Genomic DNA, 21,139 nt, shown 5'->3' with positions numbered 1-21,139 from the left:
TACATAAGAATATAAATAAATAAATTAAATTGCCAAACTCTTTTATCGTGTGAGATTTTAGAATCTCCGCAGATATTTAGAGCAATTGCATTATCGTATGAACTAATTAGGTTCTGCAGGTACTGCGATTAAATCCTCAATCATAAAGAAAAATAATTTTAAACCCTTTCCTTTCTTTATTCCAAAAATTCAAAAATGAAGAAAATAATTAAAATTAAATTACCTTTTGTAATTTAAAACACACATATCAAAATTTCAGAAATGGTTTTATTTGCAAAATGGTAAATTATTTCTAATTAATTTCTCTTCAAAAATATTTTCATCACCAAACTTTCAAGCCCGAACTACGTGGACTTTGATCCCCATCACAGGGTACGTAGGCCTCAGAGTCAGATTCTGAGTTAAGTCCGTCCTCCCTCGTAAATAAATAAACATTTCACACTTAATTCTCATCATTTTTAAAACACATGAATACAAAATGGATAATTAAAATAATTATAAAACCATATTAAAAGAGCACAACAAACTTCAGGTAACCGTTCTCACGAACGGGTGTTGTGGGGTGCCTAACACCTTCCCTACACTCAACCGACTCCCGAACCTATTCTCTAATTTTGCAGATCACCCTTATCTTCCATTAATCGGTTTCCCGAGATTTCCCTCAAAATCTTGGTGGCGACTCCTCATTTGATCCGGTTCCCGCCGCGAAGGCTGGGACCTCCGCTCGCGCGCCGTTCGCGTCGCATTTTTCCGGGTGCGACACCGAGTATTGACATCAAGGCAAACAAGGCTAGTAATGTCCAATTTCTCCAACTCAGCAACACTTTTAAACTTTTAGAGACAAGCAGGAGAAGAACAAACATATTTAATTGCATTGCGGATTGCATCAAAGCTATTCTTCAACTCCTTCAACCCATCATTAACTACTAAGTTAAGAATATGTGCATAATATCTTAATTGAAGGTAATCACCCCCACAAACCATGTCATTAGACGATTCATTGTCCATTGTTATGGTAAACACCCTCAATTTTCCATTCTAATAGACACTTCTCAATTGTCTTTCCAATTGTGTCACCCCTATGATTTTCAATCATGCAAAAATTTAATATTCTCTTGTGCAACTTCCACTCAGGATCAATGAAATGACAAGTAAGGCATAAGTAATTGAAATTTTGAGTAGATGTCCAACAATCAGTTGTCAAGCAAACATGATTTGCAGACTTCTTCAATACTTGCTTCAACATCTTGATTTCTCTAAGGTATAGTTGCCAACAATCTCTAGCAACTGTTGTTCGCGAAGGGATTCGAAATCTTGGTTCTAGATCTCTCACAAAGTTTCTAATCACATACTTCTCAACTATCCTGAATGGCATCTCATCCCAAATAACAAATTTAGCCAATGACTTTCTACATCATTTTTAGTTGAAAACATAAGAGACTAAGCCCCCTCCTTGCCCACTTGGCATCATGTAGTTCAACATTGATTGCTTTGGTATTCTGGTAGCCTTATGTGGGTTTTTAGGACATTTTGAAAAGTGTCTTTTCAATGATGTTATCCCATGCTTGTTTGGGTCACAAGCATAAGTTGCATGACAGTACTTGCAAGAAACTCTAACCTCTTTATTTGTTTCTTCCAAAGGTAACTTCACAAAATACTCCCAAACTTGTGATTGTTTACTTTTCTTCTCAGGCTCTTTTCTCTTTCTACTCACATTCTCTAGACCACATTCTTGTGCAAGGTTAGAGGCAGGATTAACAGCTACAGGAGGAGGAGTTGGTGAAGTTGGTCCAATAGGAGGTGGCATTTCATTTTGATTAGAACCAATTAATTTGTGTTGGCAAAGGTTGGTCAATACTAGCAGATGCAGAAGTTTCGTCCACCATGTCTCTAATATAAAAAACAAGACACAATATTAACTTATAAAATCACAAACAGAAATATAGAGTCAGACTTTTCTCAAAGAAATATGACATATATAGAGCCACTTCTCTGTCATGATCAGTTGATCACTAGCAAATCAAATCCAACAATTAATATTATAAGCATAGGTAATCTAATTGTTGCAGAAATTGATCCTTAAAATACTGATATAAGGTTCAAATATCAGATTATAGCAACCTCACCAAAATTATAATAAATATCAGATTATATCAACCAAAAATGAGGAATGATCCTCCAAAACCAAAGCCGAAAAGGTAAAAGTGTGTACTTTTGAAAATGGCAACAATAATGCATCTCTCATCGTAGCAACCTTAACAAAAATCAAACAAAACCAGAAAGAGAGAAGTAACAGAATAGAAGCATGCGAAAATGGAACAGAAATCATTGGAGAAGTCAAAAACAAAGTAAGGAAAACCAGAAACCAAGCAAGCAAAACCAGAATGCAAGATGAATCAAAAGGTCGAGTAAAGAAAAACTAGAAACAAAGCAAGCAAAACCAAAAGAAAAACCACAAAATACGAATACCTTTCAGCTGCCGATGCCATCACTAGAGAAGAAGGAGGAAAATGCATGATGAATCAGAAGGCTGAGTGAAGTAGTCAAGCGATCGCGATATTCTTCTTCATCGGCATGCTTAAGGAGAAACAGGGCGACGGCCGACCAAGGAGAGGCGGAGAGATGAGTGAAACTTTAGAGAGCTACAGCTAGGGCAACTGGCAAGCAAAATGGAGAAATGACTTGAGGGTACTCAGCTCAGATAGACTTCAGACTTCAGAGACTTAATCCGAGGCATACACGTGAGGCGTGAGCATGAGCCGTGAGGTGAGGGTACTGAGAATCTAAGCTCACGAGTCAGCGTAACTGATTTTTTTGTGTAAATAATATAATTATTTAATATTAAATATTAAAAAAACCTAGATCGGGCCAAACTAATTGGTCCAAAAGAGCAGTCACTAGTCTAGTCTAACCCGTATGTGTAGTCTGACCCGTTTAGTCCAATCTTTTATTCAGGTTGATTTTTTTAAGACCGGGTCACACCAGGTCGAACCAAACAAACTAGGTCTGAGGTTTTTTTGCATAGCCCTAGTCCTTGCCGAATTAATGATTGTATCATTCAATGGCATCAACCGTCAACCTCTTATACAAATGTGTGGAAATTAAATAAACGATTTTTTGGGGTTTGTCTTGTAATCATGCTTGTAATTGTTGGTGCTGGTGTAAATTAATTTAATGAGGTGAGGCAAGAAACATCAAATTGTCAATTGTCAATTAATTACGATCATTAATCCACTAAAGAAATATCTTGACAAACTATGTGGTGCCTAATGAACATTGAATGGTGAAGTAGTGTCTTATAATATTTAAAAAAAAAATACACATTTGATGTCACCTAAAGCTCATATTCAACAATCAAAGTCAGACACTAGGAACTTGTTTGGTTTATTTCTCTTTTTTTAAAAAAAAGCTATTTTACAATATAATTTTTTAAAATTGTTTTTAAAACAAAACAAAAAGAAAATAAGTTTGGTTGTGTTAATTAAAAAATATTAAAAAATAGTTTTAAAATTAATAAATCGATCAATAGTGATGGTCACTGGCAGTTAATGATAATGGCTTATAATAATTATTGATTGAGATAATTGTAATTTTTAATAATTAAAGTAATGCATTTTGAAAACAAGAATAATAAAATGAAACCAACTTTGAGATGTTTTTAATTTTTGTTTTTAAAAAACTATTTTTTAAAACAAAAATAAAACATGCTCTAAATATCAATTAGCTCAATTATTTAAACGGACTTTAATTAAGCTATTCGCATTGCTTTGTTGTGCTTATTAGGGGATCTAGCTAAGCTAAGCCAAAATATGTATTTTTATGGTTACCTAAAATATTATTATCACTTGAATCAACTGGATAAGAGATCAATTCCTCTTATAGAGGTTTCAATTTAAGTCTTGTGTATGTAATTACAGTACTCTATCAGAACCATTTCACACTTGGAAGGTAGAAATAAAAGTAGCTCATGAAAAGGCAAGTCAACTGGGGAATTGAAAGGTAGTTCTAAAGAGTTAATGTTATATTATGCCGGCAAACGTGGCAAACCACATTAATCTAGGTCAGATATTAGGATACTAGAACCTAAGAAAAAATAAGATCATCTAAAATAATTTTAATATCAATTATTCTACAATTTTATAAATCAATATAATCCAAGAAATACTCATGCAACCAAAGGAAAAGAAACGAAAGAAATCGTGCTTAGAAGGTGAATCATTTTAGTTACCCTTTTTTTTAGGGAGGGGGGGGGAACATGTACAATCTGCGTCTCTCTCTTTTTCGCCTCTTTGTCGTTTTATATAATTTAACTACATCTTCCCTCAAGTATAAGAAGAGTATATGATGGTCGGTATAATATAAGCATCCTAAAAATAATAGAAGGATGGATCAGAAACTCGTGACCCAATTTCATACTCATTTACATTTGTCTCTTGAAACAACAGCATCAATCAACAACTGATATTAGGGGTTGAAGATTCACTTCTCCATTTATCAGTCACAGTATTGGGCGAAGGAGGAAGCAGGTTCACCTTCTTCAACAAGCCAACCTCTTCCTTCTCCGGCGACATTGAAGGCGGCGATGGCGGTGGTGGTGGCCCTGATGGACTCACACTTTCACTATCAAAAATCCCACCATCTTCAAGATTCTCAACCTCATTACCTTTTCCACTCTGAATCCTCTTGAGAGCTTCTAAAACCTCTTCCATGGAAGGCCTCAAATCCTTATCTCTCTGTAAACACTGAAATGCCAATTCTCCCACAGAAACTACCATCCTCTTCACCTCACTATCCTTCTCAATCCCCAAGCATGGATCTACCAGCTCAACAAATGCACTCTCTTGAATCTTCTTCACTGCCAAACTCGACAAGTTCACTTCATCTTTATTTCTACTGATATCAACTGCTGGTTTAGAAGATATCAACTCCATAAGAACGACTCCAAAGCTATACACATCACTCTTACTAGTAAGTTGGTAACATTGGTAGTACTCTGGGTCTACATAACCTGGCGTTCCTTGTGGAGCTGTGGAAACATGAGACACGTCATTAGGAAACAATCTAGAAAGTCCAAAGTCAGCAACTTTGACGTTAAAATTGTTGTCAAGAAGGATGTTGTTGGTCTTGACATCACGATGGATGATGTCTGAAGCATGAAGGTAAACCAAGGCGCTTGCAGTTTCTATGGCAATTTTGATGCGAATATTCCATGGCAACGACATGGGGTTTGAGGAATCACCATGAAGGTGACAAGAAACAGTGCCATTTGAGATATATTCGTAGACAAGAAGAAGGTCTTGACTTTGGCGCGAAGTGCAGCCATAGAGAGACACAAGATTTTTGTGGCGTAGATGTGCAAGTATCTTCACTTCATTCCTGAACTGTTCTACTCGTCTGTAATTATGTTCGTATAGCCGTTTGACAGCAACTTCTCGTCCATCACGAAGTTTTCCTAATCATTAAAGTTCATGTTAATCTTTATGATGAAAGTTGAGAGATACAAAAGACAAGTATCAGAATAGCTTACCATAGTAAACAATTCCAAAGCCACCATCTCCAAGTACTCTTGCTTGGTCAAAGTTGTTTGTTGCTTCTTGAAGCTGCTTGTAAGAGAACAGTGGGACTCCTAAGTAGATATTGCCATTTTCTAGCTCTGAATTTGAGTAGACACCAGAATAAGAGATTCTGGGTTCTAAGTACTGATCATCATCTAAACCATGTTTTCTCCGGTAACACCACCATCCGATGAGCCACACGGTCGCCAGAATGGCTGGAAGCCCAATACCTAATCCTGTAGCAGCAGGGAAGCTCCATCTTTAACATCTGATAGAATTTAATTACTCCTCAAACATAACAAATCTGGGTCATTTAAGGCACAAAAGTAAAGAATGAAGGGGGGGGGGAGGGGGAATATATATATATATATATATATAAACAATACCTATTCCGAGTCCCAGCTTCAGAACCCTGCTCTTATCCTCTGCAGCAAAAATTAAAGAAGACATTTTTTTAGAGTAAGCAACGAAGTTGTTAGTCAAAAAAAAAAAAAGAGTAAGCAATGAAGTCTAAAGCAAAAGACAATAATGAGAATCATGTTCAGTCAGCTTGCTGGATGAAACAGTAAAATGTCAGACTTGGTTATACCCATAATGAACAGTCACTTGAATCAGTCAAAGACACAATCCAGAGCGATACCAGCTACTGTTAAAGTATCAAGATTTCAGAACAAAGCAAGAAAAATTGAAAAATCTGCATAATTTTTGGACACTATTCAAGACACTATTCAAAATGTTTCTATCCCGTATCACTTAGAACAAACCATACTAAAAACAAGCATTACATATCATCTATTTGGTCTAGAATATCCTCAGACCAAACACCTCATTAGATTGTACCTCCCTCGCAGTAAAAGATTCTGTTGGGGTCAAGTTGACAATGACCTGCTTTGTCATAGTGACACTTACTACAATCATCAGATAATCGTACTTGAAGAACAACCGAGGAAGCTATGAAAGTAAAAGGGTCATAAGTATCAGGCAGGTCCTTGACAGGAAACTGAATAACGGAACATGAAGATGATAATAATAAGCTATGGCTCTGATTGCTCTCTGGGTATGTACGATCATAATAAATGACATCAGAATCACCACAGGTAAAATTGAAGAAAGAACCAGGATTTCTGACATGGAGGGTTCGGTTGCATCTGAAGAAGAGTACAATGTTTGTCATCTTGAAAGAAGCCAAAGGAGAAGGGAAGGTGAGAGGAAGAGTGTAATTACTAGTAAAGGCTTCGCAGTTTCTGTTTCTTAAACGGTCGTGGAGACCCAAGTCCCTGATAACAATGGTAGATTCAGCAGAAACAGAATGACTGACAGTTAAAACCTCCAAGGTTGTTCCTTTATTGCTTGGTAGAGTTTTAGGAACATTAGGACCATCACAACCTTGTATTACAAATAAGCCACAATCTGAGTATTCTGAGGTGGTCCATGGGAATTGAATCTTGCCCAGATATCCACAGTCAAATGAGGTTGGACACTTCGATTCTACAGCGACATGAAGTGGAAGAAGAAGACATGAAAGCAAGAAGATGACCCTAAAGACATAAACTGAAGCCATCCTCAAATGAACTCACAGCAGAATCTGATTCACTAATGGCTAAACCTATGGCCTTGTTTACATTTTACTGGCTATATGATGAAACCAGGTAGCAAAAAGATTTCTTTCAATGGTCTGCCTTTGATCAAACTGAAAGATTGTATTCAATAAAGGAGAAGGTAAAGCAAGTTCAAGTCTTGGCGGTTGACCTGCAGCAGAAAAACTTGACTCTTGAAAATCCAAACCATTTGGTTTTCAATCTACGTCTCTCTATCTCAAGTTTTGTTACATCTGTGGATTCTTTCCTTTTTTGTTTTTTTTTTTTGTCAATACATTTGTGAATTCTTTGAAACAAGAAGATTGAAACTTTCAGGAAAAAATGGATGGCTGAAAAATAGGGGAAAAGAAATGAAAAGAACAAACGCAAAAACAGGCAATTTTCTGATGAACATTCTTAACTAGCTAGAAAGGGAGCAAGTCCTCTTAAATTGAGATGCGTAAATTTCTCTAAAGTTCTTTTTTCTTTAATATTTCCCCCATTTTATTATTTTTTATAAAATAAAACCTTTTATTTCTATCTTAAAAAGGAAAATTCTAGGAAATTCGCTTATTATCAACTTCAGAGAATCCATTCCAAGCTGAAAACTTCTACTCCAATTATATTTTGCACAAACAATATCCTCAGTTGATATAATATTGACAAGAAACTACGCATGAAAAATCATGTGGCCCTTCAAAGAACATTCTGAGCTTGTTAGATACATATATAATTAATTATTTATGTTGCCATCAGTCAAGAAATTTTGATCTCTTTTCCCTATATTTCAGGCTCCGAATATTTCAATTCAGAGCCTTAAATTGCCGCCAAAAACATTGCAATGGGACAGTTCTAATTTTTCCCCCGATTTGTTGAATTTGTGTTTACTTAAATATCAATTCAATTGGGAAGTTTATTGCAAATGAAAAGAGACTTCTTATTTGTCTTTGGTTTTTTAATTTGTAAATACAAGTAACATTAGATCTTCAAGTAAATAAATAATCATAAAACAACTCCATGAAATGGAATACTATTCAACATAAACTACATATCCGTGTTTTTTTGTTTTGTTTTGACCAGCTACTACTTGTCCCTGTCTGAAGCATGGTAAGCACATAATTTTATATTTTTATGTAACGTATTGATTAGTGTTTTCATTATATTATTATTTTTTTTTTTTTTTGTTATGGCAACGTTGCATACATTATTGCCACAGGATATTAAATTATGTTGTCTGTAATTATCTTGGCAATTATCACGCCTAATCTTACTCTTACTTAAACCAGAAATACATGTTTGACTACTTTAAATTTGACTGTCTTCTGAATAAAAAATATTTTTTTTACAAATTATATTTTGGTTTTCAATGGCTGACCCTTTTTTTTTTTTTTTTGCTGTGAGGAAACCTAAATTTGAAGATTCTAACAACGAAATATCAAATACTATTATTGCAACTAAATTCAAAAAGTAACAAACATCTTTCTCTTTCATTTGACATAACGACATATATTATACTAACACTCAAAAACTTTACCCAAAAACTTTTTAACCTCATGGAATCTTCTTTTCACCTAAGTGATTATGTGAGCACCAAAGAAAAAAAAGATATTTATTAAAAAAGGGCATGGGTAATTTTAATAACTGATATATTTTTCAATCAATGAACTAAACACTCCTTCACTTTTTTTTATCTCTCTGAATTTTAAACACAAATTAAGAATTAAGAAATATCATTAATGCCTTAAAATTATTTTAAAATTTTTATAGATGCTCGTAGGTTGTTTTATTTACTCTTTTCATACTTATCTCTCTTACCCAATAATAACATTAAAGAGGATAAGTTCGTAATTAAATAAAAATTAGTAATATTGTCTTTGACTTATAGAATAATATATAAATAGAAATAAAAAATTCAAATATGATTATTTACCCAAAAAAAAAACAGATAGAATATGTTCAATTATCAATATCATTCCCTTAGCCATTTATTTTTACTATTGCGTCTTTTGACTTCTATTATACTGAGTAAACAATCCTTTGTATAATGACGTCTTACTTCCTTCAATAATATTAATTAATAATCTACCAAAATCCATAGATTTATAGGTCAGGCCTCTTTGATAAAATGAAAATAACAAAAACTTCGACACATAAACCAACAGCCGTCAAACTAATCATAAAATTATTTTTTTAGATCCATAGATTTATTGATCTGGCCTCTTTTATTTCTTATCTTCCTCTCCCAGTCTTCCTTTTCTAATCAAAAAATTAATTTTTTGCGCGATTTAGATCTGATCTTTGATAAAAATGTTTTATTTATTTTATAGTATTAGTTTAAAAAGTGTTTAAATTAAATTTTAGTAATTTGAAATGGATTATTTACTTTTTGTTTATAAAAAAATAAAATTATGAACCATCTAGATTTTGATGGGGAAGTTGATGAAAAAGCAAGAGAAAATCCTTACCCCACCGCGGGTCAAATTTATCATTTGAATTCATAAAAATTTATTAATTTTAATATCCATATCCCTTTTTTATAATTATTTCATAATTTCAAATTTCCATACATCCTAATTATATTTTGAAACGTCAACTGCTTTGACACCCTTGTTATTATCCCGTTTTCATTTATCTTCTCTTTTTTTTATTAATTTAAATCTTTTTGTTCTACTTAAAATTTTAAATCCTCAAATTTTAAATATAAAATTCAAATCTACCAATCGGAAGCTTCCTAAGTGATTTTTGTTGGGGGTGTTTAAAAGATAAGGAAGAACTACATTAAAATTCTATATAAAAAATTAATTACTATAATTTTTATTGATAATTGAATTAAATTACATTGACAATACAACCAGTTGTTGATACAATTTAGTTTAGTTATCAATGAATTTTGTAATAATTAATTTTTTTTCCATGAATGTAATTCTAATTCTCTCTTAAAACAATTCCAAGATGCTATACGAAGTCTAGATTATGAATTTTGACCAGTTTCTCCATTATCTCCTATCAAATAGTTCTTCATCTTGAACAAACTTTGTTGAAAATTTCTGGAATTCCTACACCACATGGTCTATGCTATTGCTATCATATCAATTGCAGTGAGTGATCATGACAAACCCACCACTAACAACATCAGTCAACCAAGAATAATCAGTCTATCAATGTCATATGTTTTGTGACAGTACTGTTAAATTTAACTCAGAGATAGAGAAAAAGAGACTAACCAGGATCACATTTCAGAGCATGATCTCTATCCGGGCAATAGCATTTGAAGCTGTAAACCTCTGGCTCGGCGTTGAAGCCACACTTCCCTCCCGTCTTCTCACACAAACTACAGCTTGACACAGTCCAATTCAATACAAACCCTCTTCTCAACAAATCTCCATTCTTAATCTCTCCTTTCTTCGTTCCATTAATTTCTATCTTCGTCTTCACCACCACACCATTACACTTCTCCGTCGCAGACCTCAAATCTCCACCCTCCTCCGTCATGGCCAAAACCGGCATCGTTTCATTCTCTGCAGAACACCCAATTCTGTACTTCAAAAGATTATCCGGCAGCGACCCCGTGTTGCATGACCCGAACACCAAGAACAGGTCGCTCTGGTTCGGACCGAAACTGAATCTGGTTCCATCAAGGGTGAGGTTGTGATTACGAGGAATCGCACAGGAACTGCGGTTAGAGATAGCAGCCTCGGACACTCGAATTGATTGGTTGGGGTAAGAAATTTCATGGATGATGTACTGGGTATTGGAGACACTAACGATTGGGAAGCCATTACCGGAACAAGAAAGCCCGAAACCTGGGTACCCACAGAAGGGTTTTTGTCGGCCTTCGATGTAAAATGGGTAGGTTATTCGGTGTTTGCCGCAGGTTGCTGGCTGACAAGCTTCGAAGTTTGAGTTCAGAGACGAACACAAGGTGAATCTGGATGTGAAGGCGAAGACGAAGAAGAAAAAAGAGAAGAGTTGGTTTTGGATCATTTGGGCTGTGTTGCGTCAGAAAGTGGATATGGAGATAGACATGTGAAGAAGAAAGAGGAAGAAGCAGAGAGAAGAGCACACAATTATTGCAATGATGATGAACAATGAATATAATAATAATGGGTAATTAACGATGATGATACGAAGGGTTTTCAAGTTTGAAGTTTGAATGGACATCGATGAAGGATTTGACCAGAAATTTGAGAGCTGTATCGATCATGCAATTCAATTCTTCCTCTCCCACTTGTAACCAGAAGTATGAAACCAATAGATTTATTTCCTTTTTAATTTATGCTCACTGCATATTCGCTCCCGTTTTAAATATAATAAATGAAAAAATCATCCCACTAAATGAAGTAGCTATCTTTATCATAAATTAAAAATTAAAAATGTTTCTAATTAATAAAGGATATCCACTTTCTTTTTTTATATATAATAGAAAACATTTATATCTTATAATTTAAAAAAGTTAATTAACTATAACAATTATATTTGAAAATAAAAAATGGGTCAAAATATCCTATATTAATCAAATAAATATACATTAATTGTTTCTCATTTCTATAAATTATGAGAAGTGATTTAATAAATATGTAATAAATGTTTATTAAAATGAGTTATTTTGGTCATAAAAAGGATAAACATAACTTTTAGTCCTTATATTTTATTTAATTTTTACTTTTGGGCTCTATATTTTTTTGGGTGTTTTAGATTCTTGTACTTTTCTTTTTCATTGTTTTAGGGCCTTCCAAGGTCTCTATATTTTTTTCTTAAAATGATCAAAAATAATAAAAAATAAAAGTGTAGAGACTTAAAATACTAAAAAAATATAGAGACCAAAGTAAAACACAAATAAAATACAGGAACCTAAAATTATATTTATCTTTAAAAAAAAATATAAGTCAAAAATGATAGTTTCTCTAAAAAAATCAGAGGGAGTACCTTATATTTAATGATTCGTACATAATATTTACTTTCAATTTAATGAAGGATATCTACAATCTTTAATTAAAATTAAAATAAAATAAAATAATGCATAATCAATGAATTTGGATTTAAATTTGATACATGATTTAAATCTACTCACTTAGTGAATATTTCAAAACACTTTTTACATGCTATACTTTTTAAAAATTTAAGATTCCATTTTTTGAATATTATGAGGCAAGATCTCTTAAATTATTTGATTAAATTAAATAGTTATTTTCATATCATGTGTAACACTTACTGAGTGAGTGAACCTAACTGCTCACACCAAATAAAAGGGTTTTATTTAAACCAAAAACAAATTTGAAGTACAAAATGAGGTTGAAACTTGAAGTAATATATATTGGGGCATGGGGATTTTGTCCAGTTGTATAGTCTCTTTCTTGTGCAGCCTCTAAATTGGACTTTTTTGGGGTTGAATTAATTGAATGTATTCAAACCCTGAGAAATAAAACTTGCCGTATCTAGATCGGCCTGCATCGCCACCAAGTGGACAACTTGATCAAATTATAACCGCAACTTTATTCCCATCTCAATAACCTTTGGCTCTCATAAATCACCCATTAATTAATGCCTTGCCACCTTGGGCACTTTTTCCTACTTTCCTTTTCAACTTTAAATGTTTAAATCTCCAAACTGTAACATTCTGATTTTTATATAATAAAAAAATTATGAAATTTAAGTTTTAAAAAAAAAATAATAATAATAATAATAGAAATTTATATTTTTGAGGTTATTTTAAAAATGATATTATGGTTAGGTATTTAATTATAATTTAAAAATTTAATTTAAAATCACATAAGCAATATTTAGTTAAGATATAATACATAAATAATTTTTTATTGTGTGTTAAAAAAAAAGAGAGGTAGAAGGAACAAAAAAAAAAGGAGTGAAGGTTGTTGTTTCTAAGTCCCACATTGGTTAGATGAGGGAAGAGAAGAGGTGCCTTCATGTATAAAAAGGAGGGGGTGTGTGCATTAGGAAGCATGAGAGGCTAAGATGCAATTTAGAGAAAATTATAACTTTTGGCCCAAAGGTTTGAATAATTAAATTCAAACCTATAGTTTTTTTTTAATATAATTTTGGGACTCACAATCTCATTTTTATATTTTTTTCTCTCTTCCTCTCACGTTGCTCGGCGTTTTCCTCGCAAGAGAGATTATTTTCTTTTTTTTCAGGTATGTTCTAACTTTCCTGTTTAGACTAGTATTTAAAAATTTATTTATTACAAAATTAATTTTATATTATTTTTCTAAATAATATTAGCTTTCTAGTGATATGATTATTTTTATAGGATAGAGTAAATATTCTGATTAGGATTTTTTTCTATAGGCTAGTTAATCTGATGATATGATGGATTAAAAATATAGGTTAAAACTCTTAGGGATATAATAATATTATAGAATACTTTCTTGAGGTTGAAACTCATGTTTAAGAATTTTTGAGTTAAAATCTAGATCTATATGGTTGAATTTATGTACAATCTGAGATGTAGGGATAAACTTATGATTATTAAATATTTATTTAAATATGAATGGTATTTTTGAGGTTATAGAAAGGTGATTTGAGGCTTCAGGATAATTTTAAAATTTTTAATTTATTTTTGGACGAATTTTTAGAATATAGAAGGATGAATTGTGATACTAGAAGTGATTTGAAGATAAAAAAAATAGTTTATTAGGGTACGAGAATTTTAGAAAAAGAATTTGAAAAGTTAAATGAGGCATAAATCTTAAATTAGTATTAATATGGATTATAGATCTAAGACTTTCTAATTCTTTAATTAGAGTTATTTATTTTAATATAAAATTAATATATAGTATTGTGAAATAATTATGTAGATTATTATTGACAAAGATAGTGGTAAAAAAGGAGTTGTGAAGGGGAACTTGTTATTCAAGACACAAGGTAACCATTATTAATGTGTTTGTGATGAGTGTGTTTGTGAATGATTATGTGTTGACTTGTTGTTTGGAAAAACTATGAATTATTGAAATAAATACTGTTATATACTTGTTTGAAATTATTGCCAAGTGGGTCAAAAATTTATTTTTATTTTATCATGATGAGATATTATTGTTCGGATATATTCCTGTTTGGATATTTGAATGATGCATGACTTGTCAGGATATTTTAATGTATGATGTTAATGGGAATTTCTGTTCGGTTAATTATTACCACGTGGTAAGCCCTCATTGGACCCAATGAGTGGCGTGTCGCTTGGTCCAACTCACCTTTGGCCGGGTGATTTGGCGTCTGAGCATGGTGAAAGGAGGATATAAGGTGCAGTCATGCAATTAATACTTGTTCGGTTTGTTTGAAAATATTGTTCGGTTAAATGTTTTGTGTGCCTACTTAGCAATCGCATGATTAGTTACATCCGCATGCATCATTACATATTAATTTTTGGTTACTGGGACTTTTAAGTCTCATTCCCCGTGGTTAATATTTTTACAGGAGCGAATCCGGCCGAGAAAGCACCAGAGGTGTAATTATGGTGTATGAGACACCATCTTTTACGTTGCCTCTTATTTTGGATTATACAATGTATCTTGTGCCAACTTAGGACATATCTTGTCTATGGAGCATGTAAACTTTAATCCTTTTTATTAAATGCATTTATATGTCCAAGAGGATTATGTCTGTCCCTTTTGATTCATGACCTAATTTGAATAACATGCTATGAGGATCATGTCTGTCCCTCATGGTTCTAATTGCTTTTTGAGATATTTTAAGACCTATGGTATATTGTCTTGGATGTATCATGGTAGAAATTTTTCTACCATAATAAGGGTATGATAAGGGTTCAATAAAAAAAAAAAAATGATTTGTTGAATTAATAATTTGCGAAAAATCGGTTTATAAATTTGAGGGTGTTACACAGACCCAACAGATAATACCAATATAAATTGTGAAAAATATAAGAAACCATCCTATTTGGTAAATGTAATTTACTTTATAATCCCATATTTCTCAAGTTAAATTTTTATTGATTTGGTCTCTTAAATTTAAAGCAATTATCAACATCCAAGCACGTGAGAAACTGAAAATCTAGATCTGCTCCAAGATTATGAGAAGTTTAGGCCCAATTCAATAATGGAGTCTAAGTTGGCATCCAAATATGCTGTAACAAAGGGTCCAAATAATTTACATGAAGGGAGAATTACACCTAAGTTTCATGTAAAAAAAAAAAGTTACTCTTTTTGATCATCCACGTGTAAATATTAAAATTATTGACTTAATTATAAAAAAGGGAAGAAATTATTAATTTTTTTTATTTAAGATTTGATTGTAATTTTCCTTTACATGCATTCATTGCAAGATAGAGAGATTAAAATTAATAAGAAAAAAGTGGGCCCTTGTCAACAAAAGCTAGTTGGTAAGGATTTGGATCTCAATAAGCCCTCCAAGCTTAACATTTAATTTTTTTTTGGTAATAAAAAAGAAAAGAAAAAAAAGGGTGGCTCTTAGGTGTGAAAATGCTTCTAAGCTCCAACTTCTAAGATTCCATGGTGGCTTGATGTATTGTGTCACGAGTCTTTTGTTGTGTTTCAATTAAAGTCTAATTAAAGCCCATTATTTAAATAAGCATGTCATGTGCAATGTGTACAAGTTCATTAAAGAAGTGTCATATTTACGTTAATTTTGTGCTTTGATTAGACATCATACTTCGACATACATACATACATACATACATATATATATATATATATATATATGTATGTATATGTATTTTCAAATAATGGGTCCCTGTCATTTGGTTGCATTACCAATTACTAAGATGAAAAAAAAAATTAGGCCAAAAAAAGATGACAAAAAAATTTATTCAAGAATGGAGAAATGATTCTTTTTGAAATAATTACGTGTAAATCATATAAAATAGATTTATTTATAAATATATTTCATGAAATTAAAAATTATAATTAGATTTTTTGAGATCTAAGTGCACTATTTTTAGACCCAAATAGTCTAAGCAGTTAAACTGTTTGGATAAAAAAATGTCTGCTTCAACCATTTGACTCATTTTGGCAATTAATTAGGGTTGACCTACTTTGACCCAAGCGATTCTTAAAAACCCTAAGCAAAAACCTGAGACCCAGCGCATGAACCGCTTTGACTTGTTTTTTAATATATACTATGTATATAAATACTTTTATTTAATTATTATGTTACCAATTCAACCATCAGTAACTGGTTAAACCATGAGACCCATGACCCACTAATATTTTTGGTTAATTATTCGGTTTGGTTTTTAAATATTGCCTAGGTGTAATTTAAAATTAAAGTGTAAAGACAATAATGCCTCTATTAAAAATAAATTACATTATTCAAGTAATTTACAATTGAATTTCTTACAATTATAATTTCACAAATTCAACAATAAGTAGATCATGCATTACAAGTTTAGTTTAATACTAATTGTATACACTATATCATTAATAATTTACAACTATCACTTTAACATTTTACAATTATAATTTTACATATCTAATAGTTAAATCGATCGTGCATTAATTATTGTCAAAGGTAACACTAATTATTTATAAATACATCATCAATATTTTACATATCATTTTAATATTTTATAACTGTAACTTCACATATCTAATAGTTAAATTAATGATGCATTACTAACAAAGTTTAACACTAATTATTTATATCTACTTCATCAATAATTTACAATTATCTATAACTTTAAATTTTTACAACTGTAATTTCATATGTATAATAGTTATACTGATCGTGTATTATAAGTAAGAACATTATTGTCTTTGTACTATGATTTCAAACTATATTCAAATATTAAGAGATTTGGCTGTGGTTTTTAAATTTTTATAAAAAAAATTTTATGAATAAATATATTTTATAGGACTTATATGTAATGTTTTTGTCATTCTGTTTTTTTGGGTCAAAAATGAAATAGAAAGTCCAATTCATTTCAAGAGAGTCTGAGTTTTGGTCAAAATCAAATGGTTTTTTCCCCAAATATTCGAAGCGTTTTGACCACTTTGAGAGATGATTTGCGATTGCATAAGGAAATGCCGAAAGGGAACGCTGAATAATTTAAGATTAACGGAACCATTTCCAGCCGTCCTAACTCATTTTTTTCCCTGCCCAAATTCTCGCCCAACCCTAAAAAATATATTTAACTGTCACATTTAATTCATAATGTTATATGGCTCATACAAATTATTAACATAACCAGGGTTAATCTGATATGTATGCTTGCTTTGGATTACTTACATGTTTTACCTTAATAGTATTACATATTAAGGTGATTTTTTATTTTTATACAACTTTATTATACATATTTTATATGTTAAATAGAATATGACAAATTTAATAATATTATATAAGTTAAAATGTATAAAACTTTCTTGAATTTTAAAATAGTTGCATATAACTCTTATCGCCTTTAAAAATTTAAAATTAACCCTCTTAACTTTTAATTTTATTTTTCAAAATCCCTTATTATTAATTATTTATTTTTTATGAGGGTTAAAATATCATTCAACTAAAAAATATTGCATTGTATAACTATTTATAATAAATTATTATATTTTTTAGATAGTTGAAGCATTGGTAACAAAAAAATGTTATTATCACTATATAAAATTTTAAATATTTATGTTTACATTAGTTTTATTTATTTTTTGTTATCAATGGTGCATGATTTTATTGTTTTAAAAGATAAATTTTTATTTATTTTTCATGTTAGATTAATGTAATGCATATAGCTAAAATATTTAAAATTTTAAATATTGCCATGCTAGATAAAAATATTAGATAAATTTTATCTAACATGATAATATTTATCTAACATGAAGATAAATAAAAATTTATCTTTTAAACTAATAAAATCATGAATCATTGATAACAAAAAAAACATAGATAAAACTAATATAAGCATAAACATTTAAAATTTTATACAGTGATAATAAAAATTTTTTTATTATCAATGTTTTAACTATTCAAAAAATATAAAAAAATTATTATAAATAGTTATACAATATAATATTTTTATTTAATAATATTTTTTAATTGAATGATACTTTAAACCTCATAAAAAATACAATTAACAATAAGGGCTTTTGAAAAATAAAATTAAAAATTAGAGGATTAATTTTAAATTTTTAAATGTGAAAGGGTTATATGTAACTGTCTCAAAATTTAAGAAAGTTTTATAAATTTTAGCCTATTATATGTATATAAAAATTATTAATGTAACCAGCATTAGTATATGTTTGAATTAAAAAATTTACAACTAAAGTTATAAAAAAAGTCTGTGATTTTAATGTGATTTATATTTAGATAATTTTTTTAAAAAAGTTAATTTAACAAACTAAAATTTATTTAAATAATTTAATTTAAAATTCAGTTGAAATATATAATAATAAAAATAAACATGAATTTTCTTGTTCAGACTTTTGTAACTAATTTAATATTTCTCTAAAAAAATATTAAATTTAAGATTATAATTTTTAAAAAAAAGGAGATTAAAAAATAGAGTAAAATTGTAAAAAAAATTAATAAATTATAAATCACATGATATAATTATAATTTAATTATATTTAAGTCATATGTATTATAATATAAATTATAATATAATATCAATAAGTTATAATTATTATAATATTAATATATATTAATAAAATATGAGACACTATAATGTTTCTAATGGGCATTGTGTTGAGAAGCTCTATGAGATAGCTTTTATTGTAACGCCGGTTTTACTCCAAAAGCCCATTCAATATTTTTTTCATTCAAACAAAATATGAAACACTACAATAAGTTTCTTGCTCCTCAAATGAGGTTGGGATCACCTCTAACCTTAATTGATGAGTAAATCAAACATACCCTTAATCTGATATGTTTCAACTTCCACTCCCTGTGCTCAGCATCCTTTCTGAAGATTCCAGACCTATCACCAGTACTAATGAAACACCAGTGACTACCAGGGACAGAGAAGGCATTGGCTAATTTGTAATGTTCTTGTAGGTCTTTTCCTTTAGGTTGTTTTATTTTGTTCGTAAGACTCTTTTTCCATTTGTTAACGACAAATGCGTATTCTCTATAGTCCAAAAACATGTGCACACACATAACTTTATCAATATTTACATTTTTAAAAAACAATATTCTTTATAATAATTTGTATATTTAAAATTAAATTTGACTAAAATTATCCAAACATTTTTACTTTTATCAAAATCAATTTCAGAATTTAATATTCAAACATAATCATATTATAATATAATTAATTGTAATTAAAATCAATCATATTGATTAATTTTTTGTAATCAATTTTTTTCAATTGAAATCTAAGCACACGCATGTTTTACCTTAATAATCTGTATATGAGCTATATAATATTGGAATAAATTTATGAAATTTTTAAAATGATAATTTGCTCTGGGGCGGTGCCGTTTGTCGCGGACTGCTGCCGCCCTCCGGGATGCGTTGAAGGCCCCCTTGAGGCTTTTGTTTTGTTGTTCATTCCTTTCATTGCTACTATATGATAATATTAAACAATTTATTGCTTTCATTGCTTTTTTTAAAAAAACAAAAAATCATTGGTGAAGACAATGAATGTTTTGACAAGGGATGTTGTATGTAATGACAATTCTGCACCCACATTGTCATGCAAACTATATTAAAAGAGTCAATGAGCAAATTATTTGTTAAATTTTAAACCAAATAATATCATAGAATATAAACTTATTTATCGTATATATTGTTCCATTAACTTTTAAAAAAAGATACAATTTGACCTCTACAATTAAAAAAATTAATTTTATTTGTTCATTGATTAAAAATAGTAAAAAAATAAAAAATTATCAAAAAATAAAAAATTACAATAAATGACTCACAAGTTACAGACAAAGACATAAAAATATTACATACAAGGATCAAAAAAATATTTTTTGTCTTTTCCTCTAATTTTTGAGTTTCTTTTCTGTAATTTTTCTTTAATTAATGATTAAAGTTAACTTTTGTAAATAATCAGAGCTAAATTATATCATTTTTAAAAGTTAAAAAAATAATTTATAAAATAAATAAATTTAATGTCTATGATACTATTGAGCTAAAAATTCAATAGGGGTCAGATTGTAATTTTATTTAGGTCTTAAAATTTTACTTAACCTAAAATTTTTTGTTGTCCATTCCTAAAATTTTTTAAGTTATTTTCTATCATTTTGTAGTTAACTAAAAATCAAAATTAGAAATACTTAGATAAATCAGTTACATTATGTCATTTATAATCTGTCCAATTAAAATACTTCAAGTAATATAAATAAAATCTTATGTGATATTTTTTTAATTAATTTTATTCATATAATAGACTACAAATTTGATTTATTATCTTTTCTCTCCCTATTATCATTAATATCAAAATTAATTTATATTTTATACAATTTAAATATCATGTTTTTATTGGGTACACCACATGGTGTACCGATCTATCTAAAATTTTTTTAAAGAATTAACTTTTATTAATAGTAAAATAGGGCCAGATTGTACCATTCTACACAATATACGAGTTTGGAATCTATGATGTGATCCAACCTAAAATTCAAACAATATTTTGCTCATTTACCTTATATTATATTATGTAAATTTTATTTATTGGGTTGTGATGTTACTTGCGACATCTCTACCTAATAATAAGCTATAAAACAGCTTATTGAGAAGATTCACATAAAAATATGAAAAATTCAAGGATCTTATGGTTAAATTTTTTATATAACTTTTAGTTTGTAACCGTAATTATGATCAGTAAATGTTTTAGTTAGTATTTGCAACATATTTTTCAAAAATTAGATCAAGGCTTAATTATTATTATTTTAATTTTTTGAAACTTTATTGTCATTCTCTATCTATTATTAAATATTAATTTTATTTATAATTTATCAATAGTAAGGGCTCGGTTGTTTAAAATTAAAAATGAGTGTTTTTTTATAGTTGAAAAATTTATAAAATGGAATATATTTTGTATAGATTTTATAAAAAGTGGATGTTAAATTATGTTTGGTTACA

General features: G+C 29.9%; 2 protein-coding genes across 2 annotated transcripts; both read right to left on the bottom strand.

Moving 5' to 3' along the window:
- Window positions 1-4,203: 4,203 nt before the first annotated feature.
- On the bottom strand, window positions 4,204-11,353 carry LOC129311837 (LEAF RUST 10 DISEASE-RESISTANCE LOCUS RECEPTOR-LIKE PROTEIN KINASE-like 1.2). The gene is made up of 4 exons (XM_054954311.1): window positions 10,357-11,353; window positions 5,942-5,980; window positions 5,528-5,791; window positions 4,204-5,452 (listed from the first exon to the last, which is right to left on the bottom strand). The coding sequence occupies exons 1-4, from the start codon at window positions 11,114-11,116 to the stop codon at window positions 4,452-4,454; spliced, it is 2,064 nt and encodes a 687-aa protein (XP_054810286.1). The 5' UTR covers window positions 11,117-11,353; the 3' UTR covers window positions 4,204-4,451.
- LOC129311840 (uncharacterized) lies at window positions 5,988-8,494 on the bottom strand. Its single transcript, XM_054954312.1, has one exon. The coding sequence runs from the start codon at window positions 7,114-7,116 to the stop codon at window positions 6,385-6,387; it is 732 nt and encodes a 243-aa protein (XP_054810287.1). The 5' UTR covers window positions 7,117-8,494; the 3' UTR covers window positions 5,988-6,384.
- Window positions 11,354-21,139: the final 9,786 nt, after the last annotated feature.

The sequence above is a fragment of the Prosopis cineraria genome, unplaced genomic scaffold (assembly GCF_029017545.1).
Source record: "Prosopis cineraria cultivar Desert tree isolate PC_DT_omini unplaced genomic scaffold, ASM2901754v1 PC5, whole genome shotgun sequence".
NCBI classification, from domain to species: Eukaryota; Viridiplantae; Streptophyta; class Magnoliopsida; order Fabales; family Fabaceae; genus Prosopis; species Prosopis cineraria.
Note: the sequence above shows the minus strand (reverse complement) of the source record. Positions and strands in the feature narration are given on the sequence as shown.